Source organism: Bombina bombina, chromosome 1 (assembly GCF_027579735.1).
Source record: "Bombina bombina isolate aBomBom1 chromosome 1, aBomBom1.pri, whole genome shotgun sequence".
NCBI lineage: Eukaryota > Metazoa > Chordata > Amphibia > Anura > Bombinatoridae > Bombina > Bombina bombina.
This window is the reverse complement of record NC_069499.1, coordinates 215,663,548-215,679,614: the sequence shown is the minus strand read 5'-3', so window position 1 is coordinate 215,679,614 and position 16,067 is coordinate 215,663,548. Positions and strand designations below refer to the sequence as shown.

Here is a 16,067-nt window from a genome sequence, read left to right as displayed (position 1 = left end):
GCACATACAGATGTGGGAACACCCAATGTAAGGCGTGTGAACATGTCCATATAGGCTCATCTTTCCAGTCCTGTACAACAGGGGAAAGATTTGAAGTGGCAGCCTGTGTGAACTGTAGATCTACGTATTGCATCTATCTTGTATGGTGCACAGTTTGTAACCTTCAATATATAGGTTTAACGACAAGGGAGGTACGTTCACGGATACGTGAACATTTATCAACCATCAGAGTTGGTAAAAGCAGTACCCCCATAGTAAATCATTTTGTTAATACACACAATAAAGCCTTAGCTGGATGATAATTAAGAAAGTCCAGGCCCGGGGGAGGGGTGGAGACAAGTTCCAGATTTTATCCAGGCAGGAGATGTACTGGATATTCAGACTTCAGACCAAGGTACCCTTTGGTCTGAACTCTGAATATGACTTTATCAACCATTGGAATTGATCTTGTCATCCGCCTATCCCCCGGGTCCCTTCATAAACTAAATAAACTAATTATTGTCACTTTCATAAACTAATTATTGTCACTCTTATGTATCCCAGCCCCATGTATCTTTGCTCTATATTAACTGATAGCACTGATGTGTGTATAGAATTGAAGAGTACCCTGAATTATACTTCATAATAAAAGCCCCATGTCTAAGATATATCAAGTTACACCTAAAAGCATATATTTCTTATATTCCCTTTGCTCCTTAGTTTCTCTTCTTATCTTATCTTTCCTTATCTAAGGCCCTGTAGGGTACAAATGTTACATCCCCAGTAATTAATAATATACAAAAAACTAATTAGGCAGTTTAGTTCCTTTAAATGGGATTCCAGTGAAACATTTTTGGAAGTACTTTTTCTCCAATTTTTATATCTATTTTTGTATCTATGTTTATATCCATTTACCCATCAGTATGGGCCATCTCAAATCGTTTATGAGGGTAGAAACTATGCAATGTATTAACAAGGTTGGAAAACAATGTTTGAACACATAGAATTTAAGATATTGTTGAAGTGCATATTTCACATTGTAAGAATTAAATTATACATTCTATTACATTGTTTAATGAAGGAAAAAAGTATATTATGTAATGTACCTTTAAAGCCCTAATTGATGTTTAAAATTTCCACCAATCAAATCCCAGTGTGGGGTTTTTAAACCATAGTGTGTGTATGGTGTTTTAGGACTATGAGTACGGCGCAAGCCGAAACATGTTAGTCTATTTTTTTTCTCCAGTAGGGCATGTACCCTCCATGTTTTAATTATATTTAAATAAAGAGACTTTTATTTTTAACCACAGCAACTGACTATTTGTTTATTTTTTGAGTATCAGGGCCAAACCATCTCACAGACTGTATCACTTCACAGTCTCACACACTACATATAGTACTGGCTGTGGGGGAGGTAGTAGGGACCTAGGGTCACCATCCTATATTATAAAAGACAAGAGTTTGTCTGAAGCCGTCATGCGCAGTTCAGACAAACTCTTGCCGCTGATCGCACGCGCACCCTTGGCCAGCTGTTGATCGCACGCGCAACCCACTTAGCATGTTTGTTAGCACTTTGACCCCCCTTGCTGCGCACGCACACTCACAAAACTGATTTGAGCCAACGCGCACGCGCACGCGAACCCTAGCAGCCTATCACACCCTCGCACTAGCCATTGACAACCCACTTAGCCTACTAGCCTATCACACAATGCGCACGCGCACGTGCACGCGAACCCACGCGCACGCAACTAGCCTAGCCGCCTATCACACCCTCGCACTAGCCGTTGACAACCCACTTAGCAAATAGCCGTTGAAAGCAGCTGATCAGAGACAGGGGAGAGGGAGAGAGGGAGACAGGGGAGAGGGAGACAGGGGAGAGGGAGACAGGGGAGAGGGAGAGAGAGACAGGGGAGAGGGAGACAGGGGAGAGGGTGAGAGAGACAGGGGAGAGGGAGACAGGGGAGAGGGAGACAGGGGAGAGGGAGAGAGGGGAGAGGGAGAGAGGGGAGAGGGGGAGAGGGAGACAGGGGAGAGGGAGACAGGGGAGAGGGAGACAAGGGAGAGGGAGACAGGGGAGAGGGAGAGAGGGAGACAGGGGAGAGGGAGACAGGGGAGAGGGAGACAGGGGAGAGGGAGACAGGGGAGAGGGTGAGAGGGGAGAGGGAGACAGGGGAGAGGGAGACAGGGGAGAGGGAGACAGGGGAGAGGGAGACAGGGGAGAGGGAGACAGGGGAGAGGGAGAGAGAGACAGGGGAGAGGGAGACAGGGGAGAGGGAGACAGGGGAGAGGGAGACAGGGGAGAGGGAGACAGGGGAGAGGGAAAGAGGGGAGAGGGAGACAGGGGAGAGGGAGACAGGGAGACAGGGGAGAGGGAGAGAGGGGAGAGGGAGAGAGGGGAGAGGGAGAGAGGGGAGAGGGAGAGAGGGGAGAGGGAGAGAGGGTAGAGGGAGAGAGGAGAGAGGGGAGAGAGGAGAGAGGGGAGAGGGAGAGAGGGGAGAGGGAGACAGGGGAGAGGGAGAGAGGGGAGAGGGAGAGAGGGGAGAGGGAGACAGGGGAGAGGGAGACAGGGGAGAGGGAGACAGGGGGACAAGGGAGAGGGAGAGAGAGACAGGGGAGAGGGAGAGAGAGACAGGGGAGAGGGAGACAGGGGAGAGGGAGACAGGGGAGAGGGAGACAGGGGAGAGGGAGACAGGGGAGAGGGTGAGAGAGACAGGGGAGAGGGAGACAGGGGAGAGGGAGAGAGAGACAGGGGAGAGGGAGACAGGGGAGAGGGTGAGAGAGACAGGGGAGAGGGAGACAGGGGAGAGGGTGAGAGAGACAGGGGAGAGGGAGACAGGGGAGAGGGTGAGAGAGACAGGGGGGGAGAGAGAGAGACAGGGGGGGAGAGAGAGAGACAGGGGGGGAGAGAGGAGAGAGGGGAGAGAGGAGAGAGGGGAGAGGGAGAGAGGGGAGAGGGAGACAGGGGAGAGGGAGAGAGGGGAGAGGGAGAGAGGGGAGAGGGAGACAGGGGAGAGGGAGACAGGGGAGAGGGAGACAGGGGGACAAGGGAGAGGGAGAGAGAGACAGGGGAGAGGGAGAGAGAGACAGGGGAGGGAGACAGGGGAGAGGGAGAGAGAGACAGGGGAGAGGGAGACAGGGGAGAGGGAGACAGGGGAGAGGGAGACAGGGGAGAGGGAGACAGGGGAGAGGGTGAGAGAGACAGGGGAGAGGGAGACAGGGGAGAGGGAGAGAGAGACAGGGGAGAGGGAGACAGGGGAGAGGGTGAGAGAGACAGGGGAGAGGGAGACAGGGGAGAGGGTGAGAGAGACAGGGGAGAGGGAGACAGGGGAGAGGGTGAGAGAGACAGGGGGGGAGAGAGAGAGACAGGGGGGGGAGAGAGAGAGACAGGGGGGGAGAGAGAGAGAGGGGAGAGAGAGAGACAGACAGGGGAGAGAGAGAGAGAGACAGGGGGGAGGAGAGAGAGGCAGGGGAGTGAGAGAGAGACAGGGGAGTGAGAGTGAGAGTGAGACAGGGGAGTGAGAGTGAGAGAGACAGGGGGGATAGAGTGAGAGAGACAGGGGGGAGAGAGTGAGAGAGACAGGGGGGAGAAAGAGGGGAGAGAGAGAGATAGGGCACAGAGAGAGAGAGAATATAAAAATAAAAATAAACCACACGGCCCGTGTGAACGGGCTTTAGGACTAGTATCACTATAAAAAGCATGGCTCAGTGCAAATGGGCAGCCAAGGAACCAAATCCCTGCTGCATAGGTGTAATGGACAAGTAATAACTGCATAATAACAACTCAATATACTACAAGATGCTTTTTTCCCCTGCTAACATTAGATTTTCATATTTAGTAGCAGTTCAACTCCATACTACATTTGTGACATTGCCTGTGAGTATCAGTACTATAAGTTTTAACCACAAGAAAATAGAAACAGACTTTCATTCTAGTATCTCTCCATTACAGATGTTTTGTATTTATTTATGTATTTACACTAAGGTGCCGGTGAGGGGGGAGGGGTTTTATAGAGCTCTTGGGGTTTGAGAATACTTGCCTCCTCCTAGTGGCAGGGAAAACAAATCACCAGGAGTAATGGATCATGGACTCTCACCACCATGAAAGAAATTAATTTATCAGGTAAGAATAAATTATGTTATTGGAGATGACCATCTCTACATCAACAGGCGAAATACAAGTTGCATAAACTGTGGCCGGCGCACCCAACTCCTATCAGATCATACCCAATGTTTTTTGGCAGTTTGGTGAAAACATTGCTTTGGTTTTTCCATTCTGCATCTCCAAAATTAGAATTTGTGTAAACCGCACAAAGTACAACAATTTTCCTACTAGACAATTTTTTTTTAGGTTCTCTCTAAAATAATCACTCACAATAACAGATATTTCAACAGACAACAATCTTCGTTCTATTTTAACTTTCTGTCCAGTTTTGTAATCAAAATACCTGACAAGCACAGGAAAAATCTTGATCTCTTTATGATTGGATGCGTCAGTCAAAACAGAAATAAATGTAGCCTTTTCTAAATCACAGTGCAACAGATCTGAAGCATGAGGTGCAGACACATTCAACATAATAGCTGTTTTTATTGGTTTGTGCGCATGCGAATGTGGGGTCTAATGTTACCTGGAGTAGCGTTGATGGACCTAAAATTATGAGTGTATGAAATTGTGAGATATGTGAAAGCATCCTAAGCTGCAGCTAACTGTTCTTCCTTAGCACTAATTTTCTCCTCCTTAAATTTCTTTTGTTAAAAATGAACTAAATGCAGAAGCAGAAATATCTCTTTTTTGTGTTTATCACTGCTTAAGTGAGTTTTAATATCACCATGTCCACCATGAACTAGATGTTTTGCACCTCATTTCAGAGTCTTAGACACATGTCTCTTCACAGAAAAATATAAAATGACTCTTTCTATATTTTTATTAAATGCTATGGTAAAAAGGCACACAAATCCATTTAAAACAGACAAATATGAATTAAACCTGTATATTCAAATTATTAACCCCTATGGTAGGTAGGAGCCAAAAAATATAAAATTCCCAAAGACACTTAGAAATATTTACAAATAAAGGACTAAATAAAATCTTAAATTAACCCCTATGGCAGAAGCCAGCAATATATTCCCAAAAGCACTTAGACAAATGATTCACTAGTTAACCCCTATCAGCACTTAAAATAGTTAAAAAATAAATAAGGTCTTAAATTAATCCCTATGGTAGGAACAGACATATATTACCAAAGGCACTTAGAAATGTTTTTAAAAAAATGATGAAGGCTTAAGTTAGAAGACAGAAATATATCCCCAAAGACACTTAGAAATAGGATTCACTAGGTAAAACTTTATGGTAGGAGCCACAGTGTATGGGACAATATATCATTATTTTGATGTTCACAAATTTAGCGAGAATAGAAATGAGTACAATTGGAAACCCTAGGCTGTAGAGAGTCTTCAGCCTGCTACCTTGATATCCTGGCCAATAGCATGTCTCCAGGCAGGGTGCAGGTTATGAGGACTCACTTGTGACTTGCAAAATGCAAGGCAAGCAGAGAGACAAGTTTGGCCCACAAAAGTGCCTTTTTATTTAAGTGTTACTAACTAGCTAGGCAGAGGCTGTCACTGATACTAACACAATGGAACTACTACTCTGCAGCCTCCTTCAATGATGTCACTGGCAGCTGAAACTGGAGAGATTTGCTGCTGGTGTTCTGACTATTTGTGCTGCCTTGTCTAAAAATGTTACTGTAGCTCGAACCGATACCCAAGTCTTTAGATCAGTGCTACCCTATCAAACATGCTTAAAGGGACACTAAACCCAAAATTTTTATTTCATGATTCAAGTAGAGAATAAAATTTTAAACAACATTCCAATGTACTTCTATTATCTAATTTGCTTCATTATTTAGCTATCTTTTGTTGAAGAAATAGCAACGCACATGGATGAGCCAATTATACAAGGCATCTATGTGCAGCAGCCAATCAGCAGCTACTGAGCCTATCTAGATATGCTTTTCAGCAAAGTATATCAAGAGAATGAAGCAAATTAGATAATAGAAGTAAATTAAAAAGTTGTTTAAAATGGTATGCTCTTTCTAAATCATGAAAGAAAAAATTTGGGTTTCATGTCCCTTTAAGGCTACTTTCACCTTGGCAATCACTTTATTAACTATAGATCATGTAAGAGTAACTTACACCAATTCGGTGTGGTAATCTTTATCTTTTCTTCTTCAATTTTTAAATTTCATTAAAAGTTAAAGCACAAATACATACTATAGGATGTTGGTAACTTCATTTTTGTTTAATCTATTTTTGTATAGTGTTTAAACCTTTTCAGTTCTTATTTAAAGAAAAGCTCAAATAGAAGTATTATTTGCCCAAACTAAAAAAACTTAGGCCTCGAAGGTTGCATGAATCAGTGGGCACAATGTAACTCAAATAGAAGTATTATTAGCCCAAACTAAATAACAAACTAAGGCCTCATAGGTTGCAAGAATTTTTGGAGGAGTTAAGATACTATTATGTAGAAAACAACAGAAATTAGCTACTTGGATATCACAATAAGGGTTTGTGAGGATGGTAAAGTTGAAACCATTAGTTACAGAAAGCCAATATCGGGCAACACCCTACTGCATGGTAAGAGTTGCAATCCACCTCATGTACCATATGTGATAGCCAAGGGTCAGCTCATCCGACTAAAAAGAAATTGCTCCAATGAATCATCCTATAGAGATCAATCAGAGGCACTGGTAGATCGCTTAAGAAAACGAGGTTATAAAAATTCAGATATCAGAAAGGCCCAAACTGAAGTGGATAAGATAGAGAGGAAATCACTCCTTACTAAAAAGAGTCATAGCTCGGTTCCACACAAAGGGGTTACGTTTGTGACTAACTACAGTGCCCAGTACAAACAGATCTGTGCCATTGTTCGCAAACATTTTGGTCTCCTACAGGCAGGTGACAATCTTGTCAACACCGTAGAAGGTGGCCTCAGATGCTCCTACAGAAGAGCATGTACTATAGGTAATACAGTATCTCCATCCCAGCTAAGAAGCAATCAAGGAGAAATGAGTTCATGGCTGACCCATAGAGGCATGTATAGATGTGGTCACAAGAAGTGCAAACCTTGTGACTATGTGGAAATTACTTCTACTTCTACATCTTCTGAAAATCATAATACATATGACATTAAACGGTGCCTAAATTGCTCCTCATCTAATGTGATCTATATGATCCAGTGTACCCAGTGTAGGGTACAGTACATTGGACTCACTACTAGAGACATCAGATCCCGCATTCTGGAACATTTCAGTTCTATTAATGTAGCCAAAGCCACCACTCCAATAGTGACACATTTTTCACTAATACATCATAAAGATCTGACCACCTTCAGATGGAAGGCTATAGAACAGGTTCTTACCCCAAAAAGAGGGGGTGATAAGGAGAAACTCCTCTATAAAAGAGAGATGTACTGGATTTTCCATTTGGAGACCAGGTACCCAGGGGGTTTGAATTCTCAATATGACCTCATTAACTATTGGGAGTAAAGGCTGCCCCACTATGTAGCTGCCCATTACATTAGGTTTTTCAGGTTTCAACAGTACCATATGTTTTGGATAGCCGCAGTTTAAACACTTATCAGTTATTTCACTTATTTTCTAGTTATAGTACATACTTGTATAGTACTAAAACACACCGTTATGATCAATTTTACTACATTTTTATTTTCATCCATACATATAGACCGCGAGGCACGTCTAAGCCCCCAAGATATAGTATTTTTCTAGGTTTTATCTTGCCCACCATGCCTAAGTATTAGCATGTTTGAGTTTGAGGGTTATGGATATGCTCCTTTAGGGAGTTCTATTCATGTGCTTATGTTGCAAAAGCAAATTATTAAGTTTACTCTTAGATAACCCCTTTTGTGTCTATTATCATTTATTTTTTCATGCAGTAATCAATTATTGTGCATTTATTATTCATTCATTATTATTATTTATAATTATCTACATCAAAATTGTATGTAATTCTTCTGTGACTTTAAGAATGATTTATTGTATTTATCTTAACTACTATGTGTATATATTCCAAATGAGTACTCAATTAAGTCACATAGTCTTTGTCTGAGATGGTCATCTAACTAGTATGCAGATTTGATTTGGTATAAGCACACAGGTGCTTTGTATTGCTGAATTAGTTTTCCAGCACCGCCTTTTGTTGTTTTTAGTCCAATCACAGCATTTTCAACTCTCTATTTATACACAGCTGTGAGTGCATTTTAACAAGCTATGAGTAAGGCTACGGCCGAAACGCGTAAGCTTGCTTTCTAGGCGTTTCAACCTTGATACCTTCATGTTGTTTTTTTGCTTTTAATCAACGGATAATAATGCATTGGATTTTATTCATTATATTTCAGCTCCAGATTCTTTAATCTCTTTATCCTCATAGGTTGCAGCCTTGAAGGTTGCATGAATTGATGGAAATGGTGATATATGAAAATGTATTCAGCGCATGAGCAGAACAGCTTGGTAGCACATTTCAATGGGTAGTATATTTATCAACAGAACGTCAGCTCCGAAAAAGAACATCACCGGCATGCTCATGCTGTGGGGGGCAAAATCAGAACAATTCGGGTCCAGAACTCAAACTTGGGTATGTCCCAGAAAAATGTCGTCACCTTATTAGGCATTGTTTCTCATATTAAAATTGCATGTTCTTTAGCAAATTATTAGAATTTTGGTGATATATGTTACTCTAATATGAACTTAGTTCTACATGAACAAATGCACTGCAACACATACTTCTTTCTGATACTTCTCATGAACCAGCTACTATATGGGACCAGAGGGTTGTGGGCAAAGTGAAGGAGGCTTGTTGCAGTATCTAAGATGGTGTGGCATGCGTGGGGTCAGGGAGGCCCACAGGTATGACTGGGCAAAGGTGAAACCGGCACATTTATAGGGAAGGTACAGGTACTAGTCTGGCAATCAGAAGGGTCAATGCTCCCAAATGGGACTTTCCCTGCAAACATTCATCAAGTTTGGGAGCTTTGTTGGTGAAAGTGTCAAAGAAAATAAATGTAAAATATCACTTCCAGTAAACATATGTTTTAAAATATTGCTCGGCATTTTTGGCAATAATATGAAGCAAGAGCATTTGGAACAGAAGGTGTTAGATATATTTTGCAGATTTCAGAGCCTGCGTGATCAAACAGAAATTTGCAAAGATTTGTTGATTTTACAGTGTGGTTTTATTGAACTATAAAGAACAGGTTCCAGATGGTGTGTCACTTGGCTGTTCTGCCCTATAAAGCTTGGAGGTACAATTGCTGTTCCCTTTAAAGTAGTATAGCTGGGCGTATACATGCACTAGAATGGTTAGATTATTAATGTGAAGGCAGGGATAGCTCCTGGTTGTCCTCTAACTATTGTGTTATCGTTGTGCTCTCAGGGCTAGGTTCTGATTGTCCTCAGCGCCAGCTTTGACAGTATGACCCTGTCGGTGTATTTGGTGGAATAGGTGTAACGCAGACCGGTCTCATTCTGGTGACGGTGAAGCTCTCACGTCTCTCAGCTCGGTTACGGGGGCAGTATGGAAGAGCGCGAGTTCTCTGATATTCACGGGCGTAGGGTGATGCTGCAGCAGGAGGCCTTCACCCCATCATGTCGGGAGTTCAGCCTCAGTTGCCCTAAGCTGTCGTTCCGCACTCTCACTACGTGCACCAGCGCCGTGTGGCTCAGCGCGTACGCTGTATTTACTGTGACTGAGGTGAGAGTGGTCAAACCACGGATGCTGCGGCGATTCTAACCATAACGGCCATGATCTGCAGCCTGAGAGCACCTGAGGGCAGAATTCAAGCTTACTCTATATATGACGAAATGATACTTTGTATGGGTTATACTGTTAAACGTTTATTATAACACAAAAACTATGTTTTCTATATAAAACTTTGGCTGCATTGTGCAGTAATATCCTATTTGCAGCAAAGTGGATAATGGCTATTCTCTGGTTCATTGGACAGTATTCAATGGATAGAAAGGTCAACATTGAAATGTACATGGATGCATTTCTTTTCAATTTAAAATAAAAGTATTTTTGCGATATACTTCCATTAGCAAAAATGTTTCTAGTAAAAATTATTAGTTTTTCTGCAGCATACGCGCATATCCTAGGGTTGCCACCCGTTCCTTAAAGGGACACTGAACCCAATCTTTTTCTTTTGTGATTCAGATAGAGCATGAAATTTTAAGCAACTTTCTAATTTACTCATATTATCAAATGTTCTTTATTCTCTTGGTATCTTTATTTGAAATGCAAGAATCTAAGTTTAGATGCCGGCCCATTTTTGGCGAACAACCTGGGTTGTCCTTGCTGATTGGTGGAAAAAATTCATCCACCAATCAAAAAGTGCTGTCCAGAGTTCTTTACCCCAAAAAGCTTAGATGGCTTTTATTTCAAATAAAGATAGCAAGAGAACGAAGAAAAATTAATAGGAGTAAATTATAAAGTTGCTTAAAATTGCATGCTCTATCTGAATCACAAAAGAAAAAAATTGTGTTCAGTGTCCCTTTAAATACAGAACACTTGAATAGGAATAGTGCTGTCCAGAAACACAATACATGTTCCTCCCTGCTGCATGTGTAACTCATAAGTGTCCAGGAAAACATGGCTGAGGTGGCAACCCTAGCATATCCTGTAAAGGCCTGTGAACCAAGATTCAAAAACAATTTCTCAGAGAGCTGGCAGTGGTGTGTAATGCTTCTGAAGATGTAATTTGTGTAATGCAAGCACTACTGTCTCTCTGAGCCCTCACAGGATATTTGCGTATAGTAACTAATAACTTTTACTAGAAGCATTATTGCAAATGGAAGTATATTACAAAAATGCTTATACTTGATCGTTCTATCCCTTTAAAGGGACACTGAACCCAATTTTTTTTCCTTTCGAGATTCAGATAGAGCATGCAATTTTAAGCAACTTTCTAATTTACTCCTATTAACAAATTTTCTTCATTCTCTTGGTATCTTTATTTGAAAAGCAAGAATGTAAGTTTAGATGCCGACCCATTTTTGGTGAACTACCTGGGTTGTTCTTGCTGATTGGTGGATAAATTCACATTCTGTCCAGAGTACTGAACCAAAATTGGCTAGCTCCTTAGCTTAGATGCCTTTTTTTCCAAATAAAGATAGCAAAAGAACAAAGAAATTGATACTAGGAGTAAATTAGAAAGTTGCTTAAAATTGCATGCTCTACCTGAATCACGAAAGAAAAAAAAATTGGGTTCATTGTCCCTTTAAGGTGTTTGTGGTAGACTGTACACTATAATGATTAAAATTACCATATATAGCTTTGAAAATTATTTACTAGTCATGGGAAAAAAGTTTTTATTTTTTTACCCATCTTTTGCAATTTCTTACTATTGAGAATCAAGTGCCCCCCAGGACCCAAGGAACTGACTTCAAAAACCAGCGCCGTAAAGGGACAGTATACACCAATTTTCATTTAACTGCATGTAATAGACACTACTATAAATAATATGAACAGATATGTATATAAAAATCCAGTATAAAACCTTTTAAAAACTTACTTAGAAGCTCCCAATTTAGCACTGTTGATGAGGTTAGTCTGGGACACCCACTGAAAGGGGCTGAGAGCGGACCCAATATACAAACAGAAGTAATCTGAAATCTAAATCATGAACATTTTGATTTGTCTTTCATGTCATTTTAAGTAATTTAACCAATCAAGATAGAGGTTGACATTAAACCAAGAACATAGGAGCATCAAAATTTCAGTAGAACACCCTGGCAACTAGCTATATAAAAATAAAACTGCCCTCAGGTAATTCTTATTTGTGTTCTCCACCACGTCCTGCTCTCTTCTTCATGTCTCCTCTCATCCTCCAGCTTTATTAAAAGCCCTTCCCCGCAGTCAATTTTTTAAGAGCTCGCAGAATTGTCTCAGACAAGAAGCCAGCCCCCCCCCCCTTTGACTTGTGCAATTTTTGACCAAGTGACTAAAACGTATATGCACTTTATTCTTAGGTGTAGTCAAACTTGGAAATGTTGCAAAGGTATTAACACAGAAACACTCTAGCAGACATGCAAAGAAACACACAAACACACTCAGACACCGACACCCAAACAGACACTCAGCACTTGTTTACATTGACCTGACAAGTAATGAGGTAGACTACAGTTTTGTCAAAAAAGGAGATTTACAAAACAAAATATGGAATTCAGATTTTTTTTTTGTCAAGAAAGATGCTAACTAAATGATGACAACAGCATGCAGTGGCTGAAAGGAAGGGCCCTGAACTGCCTAAACAATAATTTAAAGGTTAAATGGTGGATTGGTGACTTCCGGAAAGGTCTCATTAGTCTCAAAGTCTGTAGAAAGATGTTAATAATCAGTAGTAAGGTCAAAATGCCCTAAAAAGGAACAGACAATGGACACACACACACACACAAACACAAACTTGCACATACACCCAAGGAAACACCGACAGAGACAGTCTCAGAAAACACACAAAGACATACACTCACAGAAAACACACAAAGACACACACACACACACAGAGAGACAACCACATAAAACACACAAAGACATACATACACACACACCCCCTCACTGAGACATCCACAGAAAACACACAAAGACATACACACTCTCGCAGAGACACCCATAGAAAATGCACAGACATGCATACACCCTCACAGGACACCCACAGAAAACACAGCCATACGCACACACCTTCACAGAGACATCCACCGAAAACACATACATACATACATACACACACCCACCCTCACAGAGACATCCATAGAAAATACACAAAGACATACACACCCACCCTCACAGAGGCATCCAGAGAAAATACACAAAGACATACATACACACACCCTCACAGAGACTCCCATAGAAAAAGCACAAAGGCATACGCACAAACCCTCACAGACATCCACAGAAAATGCACAAAGACCTACACACCTACCTTCACAGAGAGACCCACAGAAAAAAAAATACACACATTCAAAATACATAAACACAGACACCCACAGAAACACTCACAGGAGGTAAAATTTCTGCACATTGCATCCCCTAAATCAACAGTGTGTGACATGCATGAAAAAAAAATTGCAGAAATTAAGAGATCACTTTTTAAAGAATCATATTTGTAAATGTGCAAACAAAAATAATTCTGTAAATTCAAAATTGTACATTAATTTGTATGTATTTCAAAATTAAGTCAGCTGTAGTGTAAACTGAACAGTGTTAAGTCTCATTTCAAACACTGAGCAATCTTAGTCTGGGAGTATAACATTGTATGCAGATCTAAAATGCCTCCTTGCATATGGAAAGTCCTTGCATAAAGGGACAGTAAACTAGAATTAGAATAAATATATATATTAATAAAAAAAACTCATATCTGCCAAAAGGGCACCTACCATTTGTGTATTGAGGAGGAAACATTTTTGCATGGCTTTAAATATAGAATTTCTACAGCATTGTCAAATAATTAAAAATACACTGCTGCATATTGCTAAAAAAAAGTGTTTTTTATGGACCCCTGGCCCCACCATACAACTACTACCACGCTGAAGTTACAATCCGAAATTGCACAAAGAAATAAAAAAACATTTACTAAGTAAGTCCCACCTCCTTTGCAAATGAAAGTGATCTGCCGTCTGACTCAGGCACACACTGTCCAAACTTAAAGGGCCATAATACCCAAATGTTGAAACACTTGTGAAAGTGATGCAGTATAGCTGTAAAAAGCTGACTAGAAAATATCACCTGAACATCTCTATGTAAAAAAGAAAGATATTTTACCTCAAAATTTCCTCAGTAGCCACATCCCATTGTAAAGGACTTCTAAGCAGCATATCAGTATGTCTGTCCCGGGATAGCCGAAGGGATGAGCCTCGTGTACTCTTATCTTATTTCCCTATTCCGTTTAAAGGAAGTTTACTATGAAATCTCATGAGAGTTAAGTCAAATCTCATGAGATCACAGTAAAAGAGTTCATGACCTCAGCACTGCTGATGCTGATTGGCTGCTGTTCATTTCTTAATTTTTCTATTTTTTTTTTTTACCTGCAGCTGGGAGCAGCTGAGTATAACTTTATACACAGAACTTACGCTGCTGAGCTGAGGAGATTGTGAGGTAAACTATCAGGTGATATTTTCCTGTCAGCTTTTTACAGTTATACTGCATCAGTTTCAAGTGATTTAGCATATGAGTATTATGTCCCTTTAAGTGCAAAGTCTGTCTCACACTGTACATAGTGGTTTAATGCACACTTAGAAGTCCCCTTAAATGCTAAAGCTTTACTCCTTGTAATAACATTTCCCATGCTCAATAGCATTCTGATGTAGTACCCTCTGGTGGCTGCCAAAATAAAAAAATAAATATATATATATTTTTTTAATAATTGTTGTTCTTGCCTCATGGGGCCCATTGTGCCCCTGACAGGAGTCACCCTCTGAGGGCGGCCCTGCAAGGAGCTTATAGAAATGAGTTCTAGATTCGTAGAGCGTGGGTACCCCCTTTCCATTGTAAATAAAGAAATAGAGTATGCATCATCTATCCCGAGAGAAACTTTATTAAGTTCTGATAATAAGAGTAAGAAGGATCAGCATCGCTTGATATTTGTTTCTGAATTTAATGCCCAAAGTAACCAGAATACAGCAAATCAAGAAAAACATTGGAAAGTCCTTACTGATTGTAATCCAAATATAGAAGAATTTAAAAAATATCCAATGCCTACTTATAAGCAGGGTCTCAACCTTTATCAACAATTGATAAGAGCCGATGTGGGCTCCAGAAAGAAACATCCACAAAGTTTTATTTCTTGTAAGAATGAGGGTTGTTACCCGTGTTTAAAGTGTTCATGCTGTAATAACATGATAAAGGGATCTCTTTTTTTTATCACCCTACCACTGGGAAGAAGTTTGATATTAAAGGGACACTGTACCCAAAAATTTTCTTTCGTGATTCAGATTGAGCATGAAATTTTAAGCAACTTTCTAATTTACTCCTATTATCAACTTTTCTTCTTTCTCTTGGTATCTTTATTTGAAATGCAAGAATGTAAGTTTAGATGCCGGCCCATTTTTGGTGAACAACCTGGGTTGTCCTTGCTGATTGGTGGATAAATTCATCCACCAATAAAAAAGTGCTGTCCAGAGTACTGAAACCAAAAAAAAGCTTAGATGCCTTCTTTTTCAAATAATGATAGCAAGAGAACGAAGAAAAATTGATAATAGGAGTAAATTAGAAAGTTGCTTAAAATTGCATGCTCTTTCTTAATTACAAAAGACATTTTTTTGGGTACAGTGTCCCTTTAAGGTATACCAGACCTGTTATACCCAGTATGTAATATATATAATCAAATGTCTATGTAGGCGAGACTACCAGGGCTATTGGAGAGAGAATTATTGAACATAAAAGTAACATCAGAACAGGCAATATTAAAGCCCCTGTGTCTCATCATTTTTTGAAAATGGGCCATTCTATTAACCAATTGAGATTTAAAATTATAGAACACATAGCTATGCCACGTAGGGGAGGTGATAGGGAGTGTATTCTTAAACAAAAGGAAGCATTTTGGATTTTTAAATTAGGCACTATGGACTCAGTGGGCCTCAAAAGAGAATGGGATTTATCAGTTTTTTTTTGTAAAGGCCTTTAGTAAAAAGTAATACAAACCTATTACTGCTTATGATGTCTTTAACTTGTACATTGTAAATTGTTATAATATTTACCTCCATATCTAAGTAGGTGTGTGTTGTTGTTGTTGTTTTTAACTGATATGTATAACTACTTTAATAGAAGTTACCTTTTAGTAGGATTGTTAAAGGGACATCATACTTATATGCTAAATCACTTGAAACGGATGCAGTATAACTGTAAAAAGCGGACAGGAAAATATCACCTGAGCATCTCTATGTAAAAAAAGGAAGATATTTTACCTTACATTTTCCTCAGCTCAGCAGAGTACGTTCTGTGTAAAACGTTATACTCAGCTGCTGCCCAGCTGCAGGTAAAATAAAATAATAGAAAAAATATATAGTGGCAAGAGTCCCAAG

The 16,067-nt window shown here is 40.4% G+C and overlaps 1 protein-coding gene across 2 annotated transcripts in view; it reads left to right on the top strand.

The window, feature by feature from the left end:
* PIGH (phosphatidylinositol glycan anchor biosynthesis class H) overlaps positions 1-16,067 on the top strand; it is a 101,500-nt gene that overhangs the window by 49,211 nt on the left and 36,222 nt on the right. Inside the window, exon 2 of one of the 2 annotated variants that reach the window (XM_053697840.1) lies at positions 8,425-8,628. In XM_053697840.1, coding sequence (XP_053553815.1) covers positions 8,518-8,628 — 111 coding nt within the window. In that variant the 5' untranslated portion in view covers positions 8,425-8,517. Of the gene's footprint in view, positions 1-8,424; positions 8,629-9,390; positions 9,745-16,067 lie in introns of those variants that run through there. The other variant, XM_053697839.1, reaches the window with a different exon arrangement.